This window comes from Giraffa tippelskirchi, chromosome 11 (genome assembly GCF_054371585.1).
Source record: "Giraffa tippelskirchi isolate mGirTip1 chromosome 11, T2T-mGirTip1v1.2.pri, whole genome shotgun sequence".
Taxonomy (NCBI): domain Eukaryota; kingdom Metazoa; phylum Chordata; class Mammalia; order Artiodactyla; family Giraffidae; genus Giraffa; species Giraffa tippelskirchi.
Window position 1 is genome coordinate 111,947,320 of NC_137285.1, and position 23,129 is coordinate 111,970,448.

Below are 23,129 nucleotides of genomic sequence, written 5' to 3' on the forward strand. Positions count from 1 at the left end.
CAGCACAATCAGTCTATGAATCTGAGACAAGATGCTGGGATCAGGAAGGGATTTTATTCGGGAGCCAGCTGACTGAGAAGATGGCAGGGTAGCGCTGAAAAGGGGACTCGACTTGTCAGGTTCTTTTATGAACCAGAATGGGAAAGGGGTGAGGAAACAAAGTAAAAAGACTATTCAGTCCTTGCAAATGTTCCCTACAATTGGCAAGCCTCAGCCAGGAGAATGTGTTAGTTTCAATTCCTTACAGTCAGGCAGCTCAGGTTATCTCCCTGAGGCAGGTCATTATGTATGCTTACAATAACAAGAGCTGCAGGATGAGGGTTCAAGTAACAGAAGCAGATCCAGTATAAATTCAAAACTAAGCCTTCCAGGTTACCGAAGCACCAGATCAGGAATTCTACCCTGAACAAGGTCAGGTTGAGGAAAAACAGAATGGATCCAGTGCCCTGGGAAATCAAATACATAGTCCACAATGCCCAAGTGGGTTCCTGACAAGCCTAAGGAGCTTTTCCGCAGGATTCTATGATCTAGAGCATCAAAAAGACATCCTACCCTTTGCCTGCTAGTAGAAACAGCTAAGGACTGACTACTTGCAAACCCTGCTGCCTTCTGTTCACAATCCAACAGAACTCTTCCACTTCAGCCCTTTTAAGTGAACCCGGTACTGCCAGGCAAAAGAGAGTCAAAATGGCATAAAAAGCATCAACAGGCACCTGTGCTCCTGCTCAGACGTTCCTCCAGGCTCCTCTCGTCCCCACCACTGACTTCAATACCCCCACTCATCACTTCTCCAACTTCTTCACCCAGTTTAGCTCCCATGTTCCAGTGGGTCCCTCTGGATCTGATGGTTCTTGATGGTTCCATGTGGGACACTGGCCCCAGCTTGAACTACTACCTGACCATACATGTGACTGTCAGCATTTGCTCATCAGCTTTATGTACTAGAGCCCCAGTCCTTCCTTCCCCTTGTCCCAGGCTCTGGGGACAGGGAGAGTGAACTTCACAGACCCTTCTGGGTTGGGAGGGTGAGGCTGCACAGGGCCAGCTACCCTGACCAGCAAGTGAGCCAGATCAGAAGGGCCTGTGCTGTGTGCAAAAAGAGCCAGACACACAGGAGAAAGAGAAAGGAAATGCTGGGTTAGGTAAAAAGGCTGAGTTTGGAGAGAAGCCGATAGGGGAAGGGATTTGTTATTTGTGGAAAGCTTTTACTTGATGGTGGGAAAAGAATGGCAAATATGTAACACAATATTTCTGTAACTATAAATAACATGTAAATACCTTTCCTAATGAAAACCGTATGGAATCAGCTTTTCTGGGAGGCTTTTAAAATAGGAAAAGGCAAGAGAAGGAAATAACACATATGTAACCTATACTATGTGCTAAGCGCTTTTCGCATCTTGTTTACTCAGTCCTCTCACTTTTCTCCTGGGGAAGATTTTCACTTTATAGATAAGGAAAGTGAGACTACAAGATTACAGGACTTGACCAACGTCCCACGATGAACCACAATGTGAAAGTACATCTGTCAGGTTCCAAAGCCTTCGTTCTTTCTGGAATCAAGCACCAGACTGCCTGAAGGCAGGAGCTAGACTACCTGAACTTTCTAGGTTCTTCTCCATTGCCAGTATATCCAGAATTGACTTGTTCCCTGCAGGTGCCATAAGTCTTTGGGGACAATAAAGATTCATTTTGTGCATTGCGAACAATAACCCAACAGAGAAGATTTAAGGTGGTGGGAGCAATACTGAAAGTACAATTAGGAGCTGGTGGGCTCTGCCACCACCTTGCTGTGTGACCTTAGGTCAGTTTCTGCCCTCTCTGGGCTCCAGTTTTCACATCTGGAAAATGCAGAGCTGGGCTAGATGCTCAACAAGCCTCTGTTCAGCTCTGACAGTCCTGTCTCTAAGGTGTTGGAGTTCACTTTGGCAGTCTGAGAAGGATGGCCCCCAAGAAAGGCCACTCCAGAGCTTCCCCAAGCCTAGCAGAACCACTCAGCCCTCCTCCACTGCCCAGCCAGCACTGACCTGAACCTCCCGGGTCAGGGCCAGCTCCAGCAGCTGGCCAAAGTGCTCGCCCAGAGTGCTCAGGGTCTCGCTCACACAGGCCTTCATCGACTTCAGGACGTGCTCGTTCTCCACCTGGAGGCACCTAAGGAAAGAAACCCTCGATGGGCTACCGGAAGGGGCAGGCGGTCAGCCCAGAGCCATTTCTGGGGCCAGATCTGGGCCTGTAGCAGGCCTGGTGGTGGGGCAAGTGGCCTGGGAAGTGGACATTAGCTTCAGGGGAGTCAGAAATGGAATATTCCAAGACTGGCTCATCCTCTGGCTTCCTAGTGTTCTGAGAAGAGCTGGCCTAAAATGGGAGCCAACAGTGCAAGTCACCAGGAAGAAAGGCCACCCGAAAGTGGGTAAATCCATACCTCTGGGCTTCTCTCCCTGGGAGAATCAACCATCAATGTCTAAGGATGGGGGATGAGAGCTGCAGAGGAGGGATGCTGGTGTGCCGGGCTCACTCTGAAGGTGTATCACGCTGCCTGTGCCCCTTTAAGAAATGGCTGCCTGTAGTGGCGCAGACAGGAGCCTTGAGGATTTTCTCCTCACCCAGGAAGATCAAGATTAAATCCACCCTTAAGGCCTGAGAATGTTTCACGCTGGAAGTCAGAAGAGCCCACACAGCCCTAGGAATGTCAAGTTCCAGGTTTTTCTTCAGGGCCTGGGGGATGTAAAGCGTGAGGGAGAGTGTCAACACACTCTTGGGTGTGCAAACAGACCAGGTTGAGTGTGTGTATGTGTCTGAGTGTCATCGTGTGTTTATGTATGTGAGATACGGAGAAGGTGTGAGTGTACTCCTGTGATTGTGTGAGTGGTCAGTGCGGATGTGAGGATAAGGTGTGTCTGCTTCCACTTTGCCTTGACCATGGAGATCAGGGGGCTTCTCAAAGCTGTGGGAAACCTTTCCTTGCTACCAACCCTCATGAATCCTCTTTCTTCCTATGGCCAGGCCTTTCCTCTGCCTTCTACATTCTCCCATGCCTGAAAACGGAGCAGAAAATCCCTAGAGAGTCTCTTAAGGTTGCTGATAAAAGTCAGCAAAAGCTCCCAGGCCACCACCAGCCCTCCCCAGCCCCACTGTTCCCATGCAAGGAGACAGACGCCAGTGCCTTCCTCTGCCTAAGGACAGCAGATGCAGTCCAGATTCACCCAGGGGCCAGATTTACCTCTCTGTGACCGCTGACAGCTCTGAACACTTCTCCATTAGCAACTTCTCAATCTGCAGAAAAATAGATCAATTTTATTAAATTCAAAAAGCATTGGTAGAAGACCAACTGCTGAGCTGGGCGCTCTGAGGCATAAAGATGAAGAATCAAATCATCCGATTTGGAAAACAGGCACATAAACTACAACCGTGCGAAATGGATGGCAACAGAGTTCATCGCCAGCTGCTCTGGGAGCTCAAGGAAAGAACATTGAGTGATTAACTATGCTGGGGGATCTGGGAAGTCTCAGAGAGGAAGGGGCACTTCAGCTGGGTTTCAAAGAGTAAAGAGAAGTTTACTGTGCAAAGGGGAGCAAGGAAAAGGGTAGAGAACTAAAGGTGCAAAGTGATGCCAGAGGAAACAGAAATAAAGGGGGATTTTCAATGGTTCACTTTGGACCTGAAGAAGATTCAGAATCATGGGCTTTGAAATTAGAAAGCTGTAGGTTGAATCCCATTTATACCATTCACTGTATAACTTTGGGCAAGTTACTTAGACTCTCTGAGTTTCTATTTCCACATCTATAAAATGAGGACAATAATACTAGCTAATATTTTTAATTAATCTAATTAGAACTCAGTCATCACAACAGATCTATGAAATAAATTCTATTATTATACTCATTAGGATGATGGAACTGGGGCACAGAGAAGTTAAGTAACTTGCTGAGGTCACACAGCAGACAGAGCTGAAATTCGAACCCAGGGAGTCTGGCATTAAAGTGGGTGTATTTAACCATTTCAGTGTCTTGCACTGTGGCCTCACAAATTATGTTTGCCTCACAGGTTGTATAAGTTAAATGAGATGTGTGTAAAAATATCTAGCACAATTGCTAGCACAGAGCAGATACTCAGTAAAGGTCCTCACTGTCTTCCCTGCTTCACTGGAAGTGGAGGAAGGTCCCTGGGGCAGGAAGACTTCAGACTCTAGGCAATTCAGACCCACTCTTTTAAAAGATACTCCCAGTACTGAGTGCCCACCCATGCCCAGGCCAGGCAACCGACCTGGCCCATCTCCTGCGAGGAATTCCTGCTAACAGCGCTGTACTCGCTGACCATGGAGCGGGCATGGCAGGTCAGACGCACGCTCATGCTGTGGACACGTGCCCAGCGGTCCTGGGCCAGCTTCTGCCCGATCCTACGCAACTCCGTGCTGATGACCCAGCCCCGCTTGAGCAGCAGCTGCAGGGGGTCTCCAGGGCCAGGGCCACCTGCCAGGATGAGGTCACCCTGTGCATCCTCCTCCAGGCTGATGGGCTTCGCCTGCAGGACACACATGCACTCACACTCCGTCATGAGCTTCAGGTCCTCCATCCAGCGCTGGACCGAGTCCACTTGCATCAGGGGCAGCCTGCAGCCAGGGAACAGCATCATGAAGGCTATTAGCACTCCTCAAGTTCCAAAGGCTTCAATCCCAAGCCATCTGATGTTTCCTAAACACCTACTCTATGCTCATCACTGTCTCTTGCATTCACCTTAAACACTGTCTCTTGCATTCACCTTAAACTTCTTGCTCCTCATATGTCCATCTTATAGATAATAAGATGTTTTGAGGGCAGATGACCAGACAAACCAGGTCATGAAGTCTGACAGAGTAACAAATAATTTTTACAATAAGAAGAAAACAGAAAAACCCTAAGTATCAAATACTGGTTATGTCAAATAAGCTATAGTACAGTGACATAGTTATATAATGTGAACCTATTTAAAATAATGCTTTCCAAAAGTTTATAGCATTAATAAACACAAGGTATGCAATCAGTATGCAGAAATGTAAACACAACTATTATAACTATGTTAAAAACCTATGTCTAGAAAAATATTTAAAAGGAATATTAAAATGCTAGTGGTTCTTAATGGGTGGTGAAATGAAAAAAAAATTTCATTTGTTTTCAAGTTTTCTCTAACGTCTTAATTTTCTATCATAAGCATGTATATGACTTTTTTTTAAGCTAGATTTTTTTCTTTTTCTTTTTTCTTACTTTATGGCTTCACCATGCAGCATGTGGGATCTTAGTTTCCCAACCAGGGATCAAACCCACTCCCTTTACTTTGAAAGCACGGAATCTTAACCACCCAATTGCCAGGAAGTCCCATACTACATTTTTAATGGAACAAAATTAACTCTATTTAATACAACAGTCTAAGAATATCAATTAGATCCTAAGATTTTTGTCAAATAAAGTTCACTCTAAAATCACTTAGTCAAATAATAGTAAGTAATATCAGATCATTAATGAAGCTTTGAGCATCGGTTGAGTGAATTATATTTAATAGCATGTAACTGCCAGGCACTGTGGGAAAAGTGGAGATCAACATGCCAAGCCTCCCCTCTCATGGAGTTCTGATCTGCCTCAAGAAACAAGACACATTAATGAGAAGTTAAAAAATAATAGACTTCAACATCATTTGAAAGTTAACGACAGAAAAAGATACGCACAGCTGAACTTTAAGGCTGGGTTTGAGTACCTTAGCCCTTGGCTTGTAACAGGCTTCTAACTAGTCTTTTGTCATTCCTCTTGCCTGCCTCCAGTCATTCTCCATTTACCACTAGTCATACATTCATCCCACAAATAAGTGCTCAGAGTCTGCTACATGCCAGGTACTGTTCTAAGCCCTGGGCTATAACAACAGGTAGAAAAAAGCCATTTCCTTTGTGAAAGTTACATTCATGTGAGAGGACAGTCAACTCTCAAAGCAATTTCCAAAATAGATAAGCAATGTATACTAAAGGTAGTAAGTGCCATGAAGGAAAAGAACAGGAAAAAAGGCTGGAGAGTTGTGGAGGTGAAAGGGGAGTAGTTATGACATTGTAAAAATAAGTGGAGCAGAGAAGGCTCACTGAGAAAGGGACATGTGAGCCAAGATTTGAAGGACATGAGGGAATGAGCCCTGTGGATATCTGGGGGCAAATTGTTTCAGGGAGAGAAAACAGCAAGTGCAAAGGCCCTGGGGCACACAATGTCTTTGAGATGTGTCAGAAATAGCAAGGAGGTCAAACTTAGCCTGACAGGGAGAGAGATGGAGGACTTGAGGTGAGAGCAGTGGAGGGTGGAGGTGGGCAGATCCTAAGGAGTTGTGTGGGACAAGATGAGGACTTGACTTTTATTCTGAGTCATCACAGCACACAGAAGGCATTGAGGAGAGTAGATGGGGGGCCCAAGGTACCAATGAGGACTGAAATGATAAAGGCATGCTCCAGTTATCATGGTTAAAATCACACCTTCATTTTTAATGAGAAGGAGTAGGACTTTCTCAATGATGCAGCTGTCTATAAGGCTTTTATATGTAATTTTTAACTACAAGACTTATACTGTTTATGCAAATTATACATGTGGCTCCTTACAGCTTTTTAAACTGTTAAAAATAAGAGCTTATCAATGATCTCTGTCTCCTTCTCTCTTCATGAAAAATAGCTATTATATTTTGTAAAGAATTTAAATAGAAGATAGTTGGATGAAAAATCACTTTATGGATATACCACAATTTATTAAACATTTTTCCATTGTTGGGCATTCACTTTGTTTCCAGTTCTTGACCACTACAGACACCATTATACATGTGCCATTACATATCAGTATCTTCATTCTATGCCATAGACCCCAGGAGTAGGAGCGAAGTTCAGTAAGTAGCCATATTAGCTCCCCAAAGCAGCAATGCATTCCCCAACAACGCAGGAGGACTTTCTATACATATATGCTGTTATTCCCCTACGTGAGTCCCCCCTACCAACCACCCCCTTCCATATGTTAAAATTCCCGAGGCTCAGGTGGGGAGCTTCCTAGATCTGGCCCCAGCCTCCCTTTCTACACACCTCCCTTTTCCATCTTCCCTCAAATCTTAGCACCCTCACCATAAACATACTACACTCAGGGCACACTCAACCTCCCTGTTTCCCAAACATGGCATTCTTTTACAATCCATCCGCCTGCCTTGCGCAGATAGTTCCTTAGACCGAGATCTTTTTCCTTTCTTCTCGACCTGGCAAGCTCCTATTCACCCTGCAATACTGGACTCTAATGATACTTTCTCTGAAAAGCCTCAGTCAGAGTTCATCAACTGCCCCCCAGCACCCCCCATCTCTCCATGCATCCTCCATTGGAACCTAATAACATTCTATTGCAACTTGTGTGTCTGTCTACACTCTGCACATCCTGTGAGGGACAGTCCCTCATATTTGGTTTATCACCAGTGCCTGACAGACCCCAGCTCCATCTAGAATGAGTGGTAGGGATCTACTTCTCTACCTCTACAGGGGGACCCTACACATCCCCACCATTCCACCTCCCAGGTAAGGGCACCAAGAACAAGGTTGACTGAAAAAAAAAAAATGCACAACCTAAAAATTGAGGATTATGTTTTATTTGACAGACAAAACTGAGCACTGCAAGTCTGGGAGGCAGCCTTTCAGAATAGCTCCAAGGGACTGCTCTGAAGAGGTAAGGAAGGAGCCAGGATATATAGGGGGTTTTGCAGCAAAGGCCAAGTAGTCAGAACATCAAAACATTACTGTTAAATAAAGAAAACCAGACATCTCAAGTTCATGAATAGAGCACTTTTTATGTATGGGAAGATGCAAGAGTCCCTGAAACTGTTCTTTTGATATGCCTCTCAGCTATCTAGCTATCTAGGGCTGGTACCTTGTTCTTTTCCATCCTGAGTTCCCCCAGGGCACCCCACTGGCTGCAGAGTGAGGCTGCAGAGGCTAAGGGCTTGGCTGAGGGCTTGGCAGCAGGTGCCCCATTTGTCTCCATTCTGAGTTCCCTCGGGGCTCACCTTCAGGGGCAGCTATAGTGGCTTGATGGCTGCAGCATCCTTTGTTTACTGATACACTGGCAACATTTTTCATTCATGACAACATGATTGGAAAGGGGATACAGGAGATGGAAAAATATATGCCCATCATGTTCTGGAGATAGAGAACTGGGAGGCAAACTGACGTAGGGGCTTTTACAGGGCAACAAATAAACCAGTCACTCACTCACTGACTCATTCTCTCCATAAATGCTTAGGAGGGGACATCTGTTGTTTTTGTCTTCCCAGCACCCTCTCTCCTTCCATCAATGGCAAAGGCAAGCTACATTAGCTGCCTGGCCTCTTGGTGGGGCAACTGTAGGCTTCAGCATTTCCCTCCTCTTTGGGCAGGCCCCTGCTCCCAAACATAAGGTGGTCCCCTGTCTACACTGTGTGAAGATGCTCTTAGTCACAGCTGGTGGTTAATCCATGAGTGGGCTCCTGAACCAAGCTGCACTAATCCAATTCCCTCTCCCTAAACTGTGAAACTTAGAACCAAGGGTTAACAACAGACTGGAGTTGCCGGACACAGGTCACTTTCGTGATGGCAACTTCAGCTGTTCCGTGAGGAACTCCAGCATCAACTGGGGACTGAAGAATAAGGCCCAGAGTTAATCTTTATTGCTTACAACCAAAAGAATCTTTTCTAAAGCACAAGTTCACAGATAACTGAGCAGAGTTCAGTCAGTGCCATCCCTTAGAAAAATGGTTTTCTGGGAGCAGTTCGTTCCAGTTGGAGATCAGGGGTCGGTTCATGTAGAAGGTGGCTTTAGAGCTGGGTAAGGCTGGGACACGACTTAGCAACAGAGTTGGGACGCGTAAAGACAGTGGGAGCATCTTCCGGGGCGTGGCAGACAACAGGACAATGAGTAGGTCAGTGGGGCTAGAGTTAAACATTCTGCAAGAGAGGGCGCAAAGAGAGGGGAAAGCCTGGAGAAGGGGGAAAGCCCTGAGCTTGAGAAGTTTTGAAATCAGAGTAGGGGTTGGGCATTTATGCTGAAAGCCCCAAAAAGCTATTCAAGGGCAGCAGGCCAGGCAATGGGCGGAGACCAGTGGAGTTGAAAGGTTCCTACCTAAATCACAGCAGCTGGGACCAGCACCTGGCACAAAGGAAACCCACAGTGCTAAGGTGGGCTCTTGGCTCATCTCCCTGTGGAAGAGCTCTGGGGTCCTCAGGGGGAGATACACCCATCACTTCTGGTCTGGGTGGGAAAGGGCCACGGAAGAACCAGGTAGAGAGAAAAAGAGAGACAAAGCCACCACTTGCCAATGACCTGGGCCCATTCCACAAGGGAACCTCCTTTCTGATAAGCCATGTTTATAGCATGTACTCCTGATATGATGAAGACACTTCACCTCTGTCACTTTTTCCCTGAAACCCATCTCAGTCTGATGAGATCCCCAAACCAAGATTTTCATCACCGCCCCCTTCCCCCACAACTTGCATGGAGGTTATTACTCAGTTCTTGCTCTTTAAGGTCTTTAAAAATTAGAAGGAAAGTGGGATTTCAGAAGCTATGCTGATTAAAATCCTAGTTGATTTGTCACTCTGCTGGTAAGAGAAATGGAATGACAAAGCTATCGATTTCCCCAGTGTTTGTGTATTTGTGTCTGTGTTGGCAGATATGAACTCATCTGGGTGTCTATGTTATCTGTGTGCTGGTATCTGGGTGAGAGTCTGTGTATCCCTACCTGAGTCAACACTCAGATGAGTTTGTGTGTTTACTGGTTTTGTGTCAGAGAAACTTGAAGATTAAAAACGCATGGGGGTGGTGTCGGACTTGAGTGTGGGCTGTGGCTGATGACTCAGTTCCAAAGAAAAGAGAACCGAAAGTGGAGGAAAAAAGTAACTTTGCAATGGAGAAACCTGGCAAACACCACCTTAACCAAGAGATCAACCTCACTGCTGATAAGCCACATTGATAGCAGGTAGTCTTGACATGCCCTGGAAGAGGGTATGGCAACCCACTCCAGGATTCTTTCCTGGAGAATCTCCGTGGACAGAGGAGCCTGGCGGGCTACAGTTTATGAGATGGCGAAGAGTTGGACACGACTGAGTGACTAAGCACAGCACAGCACAGTTCTGATAGGATGTGATAACGACACTTCAAACTCGGTGAATCTTTCCCTGAAACCCATCACTCAGTCTCATCAGGGGAAAAACAACAGGGAACCAAACTAAGGGACCGTGTACCAAAGACCTGACCAACACTTCTCAAAACTGTCAGGATCACCAAAAACAAGGGGATACCAAGAAACTGTCATAGACTAGAGGAGACTAAGGCGATGCGGTGATGACTAAATGTAACAGGATATCCTGGATAGAATCCTGAAACCAAAAAAAGTACATTCATGGAAAAACTAGTGAAATCCAAATAAAGTCTGGAATTTAGTTAATGGTAAAGGACCAATGCTGCTTCCTTAGTCATGACAAATGGACCAAGTGGGTATTAGACAGTAATCAGAGGAACTGGGTATATGGGATATAGAAAAACTGTGTACTATCTTTGCAACTTTCTGCAAATCCAAAACTATTAAACAAAATTTTTTTAAAGTTTCTTTTTAAAAGATGAGGTTTGGCAGGGAGGTGGAATTCAGATGACAAGCCAAAGGATTTTCCACCCCATCCCTCTAGAAAGAATTTCACTACCCGTGCTTCTTCCCCAACCAGAAACACAGGCGGAGACAGTGTGTCTCTTGACTTTGTGTCCAAGCCTCACAGCAGGAAGCCTTAGTGCATCCAAGCTCCAGAGGACCAGAAGAGGGAACCTGGCTACAAAGCTGAAGCCAAAGGAGAGAGGGTCTATGGCTCAGCTAGGAGACAGAAGTCGTCCTCTCGGTGGGGAGAAACAGGGCTAGCCTAGCTGGCTCTGTCTTCAGTCGACCCCATCACCTACCCTAGAGCCGGCAATGGCTGGATCCTAGGCCAGGCTCTTAGACCTGAACCTTCTGCACTTAGCGATCCCTGGGAGGCCTCACTCTGGCAGCCAGGCCCTCAGACTGGCTCAGGAAGATCCTGCCCCCTCCTTAATTGCCTTGAAGCAGAGCTTCCTCAGACAGAACAGCCTATTGTGTGAAGGCCTTGAGCTTAAGAGGAGCTTCCGCAGGCCCAGGCCAACAAGGCTTGCACGTCTGCACACGGGGGTAAAAGAGCAGGCCCTGCTGCTCATAATCTGTGTGAGGGATTGAAGCCAGGTTGGCGCTGCTGCTGCTCCCCCCCCCCCTTCTGATATTTGTGTTGAAGTAACATAACAAATAACATATTTGTTGTTGTTGTTCAGTCGCTCAGTTGTGTCCAACTCTGCCACCCTATGGACTACAGCACACCAGGCCTCCCTGTTCTTCACTATCTCCCAGAGTTTGCTCAAACTCATGTCCATTCAGTTGGTGATGCCATCCAATCATCTCATCCTCTGTTGCCTCCTTCTCCTCCTTTCCTCAATCTTTCTCAGCATATATATTTCAGTTCAGTTCAGTCGCTCAGTCGTGTCCGACTCTTTGCGACCCCATGAATTGCAGCACACCAGGCCTCTCTGTCCATCACCAACTCCCGGAGTCTACCCAAACCCATGTCCATCGAGTTGGTGATGCCATCCAACCATCTCATCCTCTGTCGTCCCCTTCTCCTCCCGCCCCCAATCCTACCCAGCATTAGGGTCTTTTCCAATGAGTCAACTCTTCTCATGAGGTGGCCAAAGTATTGGAGTTTCAGCTTCAACATCAGACCTTCCAAAGAACACCCAGGATTGATCTCTTTTAGGATGGATTGATTGGCTCTCCTTGCAGTCCAAGGTACTCTCAAGAGTCTTCTCCAACACCACAGTTCAAAAGCATCAATTCTTTGGCGCTCAGCTTTCTTCACCGTCCAACTCTCACATCCATACATGACCACTGGAAAAACCATAGCCTTGACTAGACGGACTTTTGTTGGCAAAGTAATGTCTCTGCTTTTAAATATGCCAGGCTGCAGTTTGATGGCTTTTCATAAAATCAATGTCAGACAAAGAAATAGAACATTAGCAGCATTCCAGAAGTCACCCTTGCACCCCTTTCTGGTCACTCCTCAACCACAATAACCAGTGTCCTGACCCTCACAACATACATTAGCCTTCTTAGTCAGTTTCTTAACCTCTCTGAGCTTTGATTTCTTCATCTGTACAACTGGGATAATAATAGAACCTGCCACACTGAGTTGATGGACGGATTAAATGGTGAACATGAAAGGCCTAGGACATTGCATAACACAAAGGAGATGCTCAAAAATGTTCATTCTCTTGGCTGCCCTTCCCCACATGCAACACTTTAGCACCTCTAATAACTATAATAATGGCGAGAGTTTAGTGAGCAGATTTCATGTGTTGAGAGCTGTGCTGAGCATTTTACACGAATTATTTGACTTACTCCTCAGGACAACTGTCTGAGTTGGGTCTTATCATCATCCCCATTTTACAGATGAGGAAACTGAGATGCAGAGAAGTGAAGTCACCCAGGTCAAAAGCCGTAAACCCTAGTCTCTCTGGTTCCAGAGTCTACTCTTCACTGCTATGCTTTACTGCTTCACATTCTGCCCACCCCTTCAAAAAATGTGAGGAAGAGCAGAGAGCAGGATGAGATGCCTAAACCCAAGAAGACAAGTGGGGCTATTTTCTCAAGGAAGAACTTCAGGGACTGCTTATTCGCAACAGGAAGTTGAAGGGAAACTGTGAGCCACTGGCTCTGCCTGAAGCTCTGGGTAGTGGGAAGACCAGGGTCACGGGCCCCAGAGAGGGAACTGCTGCTTTCAGGCCAAACCCACTCCTGGCCGCGCAGTTCCAGGAGCTGCCTTCCCGGGTGACAGCCTCAGAGATGAGGACAGACAAGGGGCGCCTGTGGGGAAAGAAGAATCTGGTTTTCTTTAAGAATGAGCTTAAAATAACTTCCGTTTCTAGAGACTGTTTAAACAGATACCTCCTCTTTCTTTCCCAGCAGCAACCAAAAATACAAAGAATCAAAGAGCAGATTAGTAAGCCCATGGATCCTTGCCTCCTGCCTCCTCTTAACCCCACTCAGTGGCTCATCCCCAGGCCCCAACAAGCAGGCACATCCCACTCAGGTCCAAGGCCAACTCTGACCAAGGAAGGGAGGACATTGGAGGCTCTGGCCCACCAGCAGGTAGAGGTCAAAATGGGTTGATGATAAAGGCATGTATATACCTACAAAGCCTGACTTTGCTCAGCTTGCTTTGCCCCCAAGTTACTCAAGTTACAACTAAGCCATTGGGATAATAATATAATCATATTAAATAAATACATAAAATAATTAGGTGGAAAGCAGTTCCAAAGTCACGGGGAAAGAGAAAGTAGACAAAATTCACCACTTATAACAAATATTTATTGGACTCTTACTGTGCCCCATAGCTGTACAACTATCATGTAGTATTTTATTTTCACAGTAACTTAGTTAAGTGAAAGTTCTTATTGCCTTTACTTTACAGATGAAAATAGAGGTGCACAACACTTACAAGACTTAAGAGAGCCAGAACTCCATGTAGGCAGCCTGATTTCATAGACTATGTGCACACTGGCCATCCTAAAGAGTTTCTCCACCTGTCTCTCTTGTTCACTAGACTTCGAGATTCCCCTAAAGAGCAGGCACTTTCGGGTTTATCTCAGCATCACCAGTACTCAGCACACAGCAGGTATTAATAAATACTTACTTGAATCAAGTAAACCAAAGAGTTCCTGGAAAACAGATTATGAGCCTTGCTATGCCAGCCAAAAATATTTCCAGAAATTGAAGAGTGTCATGCAAGATAAGCACGAGTGCCCTGACTGGGAACATAGACTGGAATCCATGACATCACTCTATCCTCTGTTCTGGGGCTATATTTCACACAATGTGTACTCTGTCTTTGGCTTAGATGTCCGAAAAAGCATAGATCAACCTTTGCTATACTTTTTTACCCATGGCTAAAATTTGAGTTTGACCAAGTAACTGGATACTACAAATGACATGATAATAAAGTTTTGTGTTTTAAATAGAAACACCTAAAGTAGATGTCAGCAGAATCAGAGAGACCTTTGTAAAAGTCATTGTGCAAATATTCCTATATTCCATGAAGCAATGCTCTGATTGGGTGGAACTTGAACCCTTACCAACCATTATCCAGATTTTCAGAACTTACAGGCAAATGGCTTTCCAGTGAGGAGTGGGGATATATATCTAAGCCTTGGCAAAGTGGCTGAAGGGAGGTCTGAGCTCCCATGGGAAGTGCCTGTCCCCACATGATACCTGTAACAAACATAAAATAGTCTCAACCAGTTTCATAAGATTGAAAACAATCCCTGGTCAATTCAATGAAAAGCTACAGATGCTGATCATATACCAGGCTTTGTGCTGGCAACCCTTGCCCTTACACTGCCCAAGAGAAAAACAGACATAAACAAATACAGCCCAACCTCATTCTCATTCCAACATGACGTACCATAGTGTCAAGTATTTCCAGGCATCCCTAGAGTTCAACTCCTATATATTTCCTCCCTACCCACTAAAAAGACAGGTTCAGCCAACCACATGGCAGGATTGGATCATGCTGTCATCTTTTCTTCCTTTATCAGACTTCCACTGGGTGTCATTCTAACTGCCAGGCCCTGCCAGGTCCACCCAGCATGAGTGCCTTTTCTTCTGGGCAAGGTCATGCTCTCTGACCTCTATTAGATATCTCGGACCACCACAGTCACTGCTTCTCTTCCTGCTGCATCTTCTAGGTACCACTGTGCCAGCATCAGAGCCTGGCATGACACTGGGTCTTCTAGGCATCGTGCGGCTTCTGTTGGGTACCACTATTCCCCTCAGAGTATGAACCCTGGAGCTAGCTTGCCTGGATTAAATACTAGTCGCCACTTGCTAACTACAACTTTGAGAAAGCCTCTTTATGTTTGAGTTTCCTCTTCCTCACTAGCAAGATGGAGTGATTATAGTACCTAACTCCTAGGCATTTTTTGATTAATAAGTGAAAAAAAAAGTATGAATATGTATATTCACCCACATACATATGTACACAAATATATGTAAATATTTGCTTAGAATAACTCCTGATAGGCAATACTGTGTGTGTTCATTATTTCTGAAGTGATTTGAATTAAAGCAGCTGTATCATCAGAACTTAGTTGCTTAAAAGTAAGAGAAATAAAGAAGAATTCTGAAAAGATGACAGTCATGGAAGCGTAGTTTTTCAGTCACTCCAGTTCCCCATATAAAAACTGGCAGAGTAAATAGATAACAGAGCCAAAACCCCATGGATAATATTTACAACAAAACTAGATGATAAAGGATTCCTACAAAACTCAAAGTGCAAGCAGGTGGGGACAAACCACCTGCAGTTACAAGACTGTATGGGAGGCAGCAATAAGAAGGCACCTGGAGAGAATAAGAAAGAACCTGGGTGAGCCACTGCATGTTTACTGGAAAGGACAGTGTGACAGTTTAGGATAGCAACTGAAATCAGAAGGGGTTTGCCTCTCTGCGGTGAGTGCAAGGCAACTACTCTAGACTCTCAAAATGGAACCAACAGGAATCTCTTCTACAACAAAGAGCCACATTAGGAAGAAACTTCTGGGAGTAAGATCAAAATCGAGCGAGACAGAGACAACAGAGACAGATGAAGAGATGCTCAGTCCAACGTGAAGGGCAGAACTGAGCTAGGAACCTTAGAAGGCAGATCACTATGTTTTGAACCCTACACAAAAACAAAGGAAGATGGAGCTCTATGAAGATAGAACAGCTTTCCTAAATCCCACACCCCCCAAAAGTTCATAAAAACTAATTTCACATAGAAATGAGCAACAAGTATCACCCCATGCAAAATTATTTCAGAAAGAGAATAAAAAGCAGAATAATAAAAATGAGAAAATGCCAGTAGAATGTACTCACAAAACAGAAGGAAATTATAACTTACTATTTCAATAACCATTACAAAAATGAGTTTAAATTTTTAAGAAAATTATAGATATAGAGTATACTACATAAATGAAAACAAGCATACAAAGCATATTCTAGTAAGATGGGACTTTTATTTAAAAAGAAAGAAAATCCTTTGTGCATCTAGAAATAAATGCATGTTAACTTATGCTCTTATGCATGCTAAATTGCTTCAGTCATGTCCAACTCTTTGCGACTCTATGGACTGTAGCCCACTGGGCCCCTCTGTGCATGGGGATTCTCCAGGCCAGAACACTGGAGTAGGTTGCCATGCCCTCCTCCAGGGGATCTTCCTACCCCAGGAATCAAATCCATGTCTCCTGTGACTCCTGCATTGTAGGCAGATTCTTTACTGCTGAGCCACTGGGAAAGCCCATGTTACTTATAAAGGACTGAAAATTAGGCTATAATAATATTTTTAGAGCAATGCTTTTTACTAGAAAAAAAAAAAGTAGAGTAACATATACAAAATACTAAGGGAAACCAAGGATTTTATATTTAGCCAAAAAGACGTTCGAGTATAAGAAGGAGTCCTGATTCCTGTGGCAGCAGTGGTGTTGGAAGACAATCACTCAAGAATAATTAAGATAAAATCAATAGGACTTCGATACCAATTCATATGGATGATAAGTGACAGGAACTAGTCAAAGAGGTGACCCAGATTTTTGACTTGAGCAGATGAATGGACAGGCAAAACCAGGCCAGAAGACAGGAAGGTGGTTTCAGTTTGAGACTAGTTGAATCCAATGGACCTACTGTCTTCTTCTTTTGAAGAAGGCCCATCCTTCTCATTGGACTCCCTCCCATCGAACTTCATTCCCCAAAATTCTGGGCACTTCCAGCTTCCACGCAGAGTGTGTGGCCTCCACACCCTCACACGTTCAACTCTGAATATTTATTCAATAAATATTTCCTTAGTGCCTACAATGTGCTGGGAATTCTTCTAGCCACTTGGGATACAGAGTGAAAAAGCCAAAAAGCATCCCTGTCCTATGGAAGGTACTTTATAGCAGGGAAAACAGATAATAGCAATAAATTGTAATAAATTTAAAAGTACAGAGCCATTGCAGGAGATGCAGCCCCGATTCCTAGGTCTGGTAGATCCCCTGGAGGAGGAAACGGCAACCCACTCCAGTAGTCTTGCCTGGAAAATCCCATGGACAGAGGAACCTGGCAGGCTACAGACCATGGAGTCACAAAGGGTCAAACACAACTGAGGACACATGCAGTACATTAAAAGCAGATAACTTCTTTTCAAAAGATGTAAGAATAAGTGGGGATGAGATTGTTCATGTGGGAAGCAGAAAGGTAACTGCCACTTAAAGGATCAGGGTAGGACTCATTGAGAAGGTAGGATTTGAATAAATGCTTCAGAGAAAACCAACCATGGTTAAATACAGGTACTGGGCACTCCAGGCAGAAGGAACAGATGGTACAAAGACCCTCCACTGGAGTAGGCCTGGGTGTTTGAGAAATATTATAGGAATAAATATGGCTAGAATGGAGTGAACAAAGGAAAGATCAGTAAGAGGTGAGACGGGACTCAGGCTAGATCCTGGAGGTCCCTGGAAAACATTGCAGGCACTCTGGGATTTCACTCTGAGTAAACACGAGAATTCCTCCTGAGACATCCGCGGAATCTTGTCATCAGATATCAGCTGGGTCCACCTGGCCCCCACACCATTCTACAACCCAACCCGGAAGACTCTCTCACTAAGGGTTTTATAAAAACAACACATAGATTAATTCAGAATGACAACCTCTGCTATGCAGTAAACTATAAATTGTTTACTAAACAGTTAATTTAAGCATAATTATTTATGCAACAAACTATAAATAATTTACAATATGGTTAGGAGATTAACTTCTAGTCCCTCTTTACTAAGGCACTGGTGAACCAGTGAAACCCAGCCAGCTGAGACCAAGGAAATGCTGCTCCCTCATCTTGTTCAAGCCTTCCAGGATCTTCACCGCCCTGCTTCTGATCCACGCTGAGCTGCAGCAGCACAGGCCTTTCTGTGCATTGAGGCTTTTCTGAAAGGGGCAGACAATTCTCTACCTCTCCATCCCTAACCACTCCTAGTTCACATTTTAAGGGTAGAGATGTCCTCATTTTCATTATTCATCCTACCCATTTTGACATATGTGTTCCATAACTCTTTCTGTTAATTGAACTGTCCAGTATAACAGGGTTAGAGAGTTGATCCTACTTTTCAGATAGTCACAAGAGTAATGGCCCACCAATATACCTTGAAGCTAATACCAGGGAGTAATTTGTGACGAGGACATGGATAATGGCATTACAGTCACTTTGTCCCATCTGTTTCTCCAGGTTGTGGCTTCCATTGATCTATAGAAGGACTGGAAGGTAGGAAAGAGATTTGGATACATTAAGTCAATTTTTAAAAAATTTGGCCTCATTCCAAGCATGCTGTAAAGGAAATATTTTTTGAGGACCTCTGCATGCCAGGCACATATCAAGTGCTTGCACGTACAGGATCTGTCTTGCAATTATTTGTTGTTTAGTCTCTCAGTAACGTCCAATTCTTTTGCAGCCCCATGGACTATAGCCTTCCAGTTCCTCTGTCCATGGGATTTCCCAGGCAAGAATACTGCAGTAAGTTGCCATTTCTTTCTCCAGGGGGGTCTTCCTGCCCCAGGGATCAAACCCATGTCTCCTGCATTAGCAGGCAGATTCTTCACTGCTGAGCCACCAGGGAAGCCCGTCTTGCAGTTTTAGGATGCTATTTTATCATCCCCAATTTTACAGAGGAGGAAAACTGAGACTCACCCGCCTAGTCTGTCCAGCAGCTATGGAGTGCATTGCTGTTTTCTCTTTCAGAAAGCCAAAGAGCAGGAATTTGGCTCCAGGTGACTGTTTCCAGTCCAGGGAGCCAATTTCATGTATACATTTCACAGCTGCCTCCTCTCTGATGATTGCGGGCCCATTTTGTTAACTTTATGAAACCCTGGCATTTTAGATGCCCTCAGAGAATGAAAGCGTTGTTAGTCCTGCAGTCATGTCTGACTCTTTGTGACCCCATGGACTGTAGCCTGCCAAGCTCCTCTGTCCATAGCATTCTCCAGGCAAGAATACTGGAGTGGGTTGCCATTTCCTACTCCAGGGGATCTTCCCGACCCAGGGATCGAACCTGGGGTCTCCTGGGCTGCATGCAGATTCTTGACTATCTGAGCCACCAGGGAAGCCCCCAGAGAAAGATGCTACTAATAATCCCTGGCCTTTCATTAACTCAAGAACAACTTATTTTTGAACCTCTAAAAAGGATACATATATATGTGCACATTGTCAGTACACATATAAGAACTGGCATGATGCTACTCACAGCAAGAATACGTGATGAGCTTCCATCACTGTGTCCTCATCCCACTTCCACCTCTTAACAGCTGTGTCGCCTTGCATGTGACACTTGCCCTCTCTGAGCCTCAGTTCCCTGACCTGCTCTCCCCCTCATTCCCCAACCATTGTCTCAGCCTCACCAAGTTCTTCCAGTGACTCTCCTGAGACTTCCAGCCCCCCAGCCTTTGCAGGTGCTGATCCCTCTCTCCCTATCTCCTCTGCACCTTGATGGTGCCCACACATCCTTGAAATCTTGTCCTAAATGTCTCTCCTGAGGCAGGTGTCTCTGACTCCTAGATGAGCTTACCTCCCATGGGTCCTGTGTGTCCGGAGCACCCTGTCTTTCCCCCATCAGGACACAGGTCTCAATTATTCAACTATCTGTTTATCCACTAGCCCAGAGGTCCCTAATCTTTCTGGTACCAGGGACCAGTTTCATGGAAGATAATTTTTCCATGGACTAGGAGTGAGGGGTGGATGGTTTCAGGATGACTCAAGCACAGGAGGGTTCCCGCTCCAATGAGAATCTGATGCCTCCACTGATCTGACAGGAGGTGGAGCTCAGGTGGTAGTGCAAGCAACAGGGAGCAATTGTAATAGAGATGAAGCTTCACTTGCTCGCCTGTTCCTCACATCCTGCTGTGAAATCCAGGTAACAGACCTTCAACTAGTATTTGTCTATTGCCCAGGGGTAGGAGACCCCTGGGAGAAGGCAATGGCACCCCACTCCAGTACTCTTGCCTGGAAAATCCCATGGACGGAGGAGCCTGGTAGGCCACAGTCCATGGGGTCGCTAAGAGTCAGACACGACTGAGCGACTTCACTTTCACTTTTCCGTTTCATGCACTGGAGAAGGAAATGGCAACCCACTCCAGTGTTCTTGCCTGGAGAATCCCAGGGACGGCGGAGCCCGGTGGGCTGCCGTCTATGGGGTCGCACAGAGTCGGACACGACTGAAGCGACTTAGCAGCAGCAGCAGCAGGAGACCCCTGCACTAGTTCATAGCAGGGCAGGGCTTCTGTTTGTCATGCCTGCCCTTCACCCTTCCCCTCGCACTGGACCTGATATAGTGAAAATGTTCAGTGTATATATTTGTGGAACTGAATTAAGTTTAAAAGTCTATCAAGTGGGAATAACAATGACCTGCTCTGCTGTACCGTCTCATGGGGTTATTGTGATAAGCTCCATAACCATTACTGCTAACATTTATTGAGACTGGGCCCTGGGCCAACCACCATGGGGATGGCTTTGTGCAGATCTCACTGTGACCCTGAGGGCAGGGCACCATAATTATCTTATTTTTACAAATGAGGAAACTGAAGCTTGGAGAGGTTACATGAACTATCTGATATCACTCAGATTGTAAGCGGCAAAGTTTGGCTCAGAACCCAGCCCATCAGACTCTAGACCCTGTATGTGCTTAAATGCCACTCTAAACCGCATTATGAAGGGCCATGCTCTGTGCAGGTGGCATGTTCAGGACTGTCAGGTAAAGCTATAAATGCCTTCTCACATCCCCAAGCTGAGTCCTTGCTTGTCCTCAAGTTTCATGGCTGTAACACAGGACCTGAAGTGTAGACTCGAGAGGGTTTTAGCTTTATCTTTCCCACTGTATTCTCCTCTTCACTTTAAGGAAAGTATTTTCATTTGCCAAAGTGGAACGTTTAGGAGAATTCACAGATCCTGCATGACAGGGGCCATCCTGGTACCTCCATGGGGTTCTGGGAAAGGGAGGTGAGAGTCCAGAAGTCACCACTAGAGGGCTTCCAAGAGCAGATCTAGACCATCACTGTGGACTCCAGCCCCCAGCACCTGGATCCCCTTCTTCCACCACACTCTCACACCGGCTCCAGCCTTAGGCTCTGACCAAGAGTCCTCTGTCCCTGGTTGTGGGCAGACTCCAGGCATCCTTAGGCTTTGGCTTCGAAAGGACCCCAGATGCAGAGGTCAGGAGAGGCTGCCTGTCCCACCAGGTCCCGCAGTAGGTGTTGGGGCCAGGCTAGGAGCCCTAGTGCCCTCGTGTGTTCCGTGTGCATTCTAGAAGCTGAGGACACAGCTGAATAGAAGAAAACCTCAGTGCTCACACAGCTCAGGCAAGACCCCGAACAGGCAAGAAAGCACTAAGAATCCAATCTGGTCATAATTATAACAGTAGCTCATGTATTGAGTTCCAGCAATGAGCCAGGCATTATTCTAAGCTCTCTCAATATATTATCTCCTCAATCCTCCCCACAGCCCTGGGAGAGAAGACTGTTATTAATCTCATTTACAGACAAAGAGACTTCTGCTGAGAGAAGTCACATGTGGGTAAGTGGTGAAGCCAAGACTCAGACCCACGCTCTAGAGCACAGGCCTTCTCCTCTTCACCACACTCAGAGGAAGAAGCTGTGAGCAGGAGAGTCTGGGATCACAGGAGACAGAGGGCCTGACTTCGCCTGGGAATATGTACACAAAGGAAATGACATTTGCCCTGATTCTTAGAGGAGAGGAGTTAGTCAGGATGACAAGGGCCAAAGGGCTTCCACATAAATGCAAAAATGCCTAGGGACACAGAAACAGTAATACAACTAGAAGTTTCACTAGACTCAAGTCAGGGGCCTGTGAAGGGGCCTAAGGAGAGAGAGGAGGGCCAGTTGATCAAAGACCTTGAATACCATGATTATGGATTTGGATTTAATCCTGAGGGCAATTTTGAGCCACTCAAAACATATCAGAGCAGGGCAGTGACATAACTGTGCAGAGACTCAGTAGAAGAGGGACCGGAGTGGATTAAATACTGTACTGGAGGTGACCTGTCAGGAGATGAAGGTTGTACAGCAGAGAGAGGACAGCAGGCGGAACAAAGACCGTGACACGGGACAGGAAGAAGTGGATGGTCAGGGGGAGGTAAGAGGATACAAGGGTGAAGAAGGGGAAGGGACGAGGCTGGCTCCTGGGTCTCTTGTCTGGGTGCCGGATGCTGCCCTGGCTGAGATGGGAAACCCATCCAGGGAGGAGGCAGTTTTCATCTTGCTTGGTTTCAGGGTGAGGCACAATGACAAGTGGGATACACAAGGTCACAGCAGAAGTGGGTGCGAGCCTTACAGAGGGGTCTATCGAAGAGGCCTCACGCCTTCCCAGGGAGGAGAGCAGGCCTGGAGAACCCGGAACGGCCCCGCCACAAGCCGGTCCACTCCCAGCCGCGGTCACTGTGCCGCCACATAATGAGATGTTCTTCTCAATTTTGGAGTCCAGGGACTGTGGCTCCTTAGGGTTTGGACTGCGCATCCCATAATTGCAGAGCTCGTCAGATTCTATGTCATTAGCTCTCTGGTTCCCAGGGCACCACCTTTCCTACTGTATTTGCTGATTGACCCCCAAGATAAAAAGTCTGGTTGAACAGGGCAGCTCTTGCTGTGTGGCGGGGGCTGTCTGCTGTCCCCACACCTCGCAACTCCCAGTGGTTGAACCACCCTCAGCTGTGAACCTGGAGCTGCCATCATACTAGACATGAAATCTTCCCATTCCAAGTACAGATGATCTGACTTCTCATACAAACGGAGGAGATGAAAACCAAGGTCAAAGCAGATGAACTAGCAATGAGTCACATACCCTTCATGGTGGAAACCACCACAGTCGAGCTGGAGGGGCCAGGGGCCAAGACCGAGGTTGGATTTCCTCTGTCTCCATGGTGAGCTGGAATCTGATGCTAGGAAGATGCCCCTGGGCCCAGGGAGCAGGCGGACATCCCAACTGTGAACCAAGCTCACAGGAGTCCTGTGCA

The 23,129-nt window shown here is 46.0% G+C and overlaps 1 protein-coding gene across 1 annotated transcript in view; it reads right to left on the reverse strand.

The window, feature by feature from the left end:
• INSC (INSC spindle orientation adaptor protein) overlaps positions 1-23,129 on the reverse strand; it is a 132,622-nt gene that overhangs the window by 63,947 nt on the left and 45,546 nt on the right. Inside the window, exons 3-5 of the mRNA XM_081541556.1 lie at positions 4,261-4,606; positions 3,218-3,270; positions 2,025-2,148 (exon numbers count right to left, since the gene is read on the reverse strand). Of these exons, the coding sequence (XP_081397682.1) occupies positions 2,025-2,148; positions 3,218-3,270; positions 4,261-4,606 (523 nt within the window). The remainder of the gene's footprint in view (positions 1-2,024; positions 2,149-3,217; positions 3,271-4,260; positions 4,607-23,129) is intronic.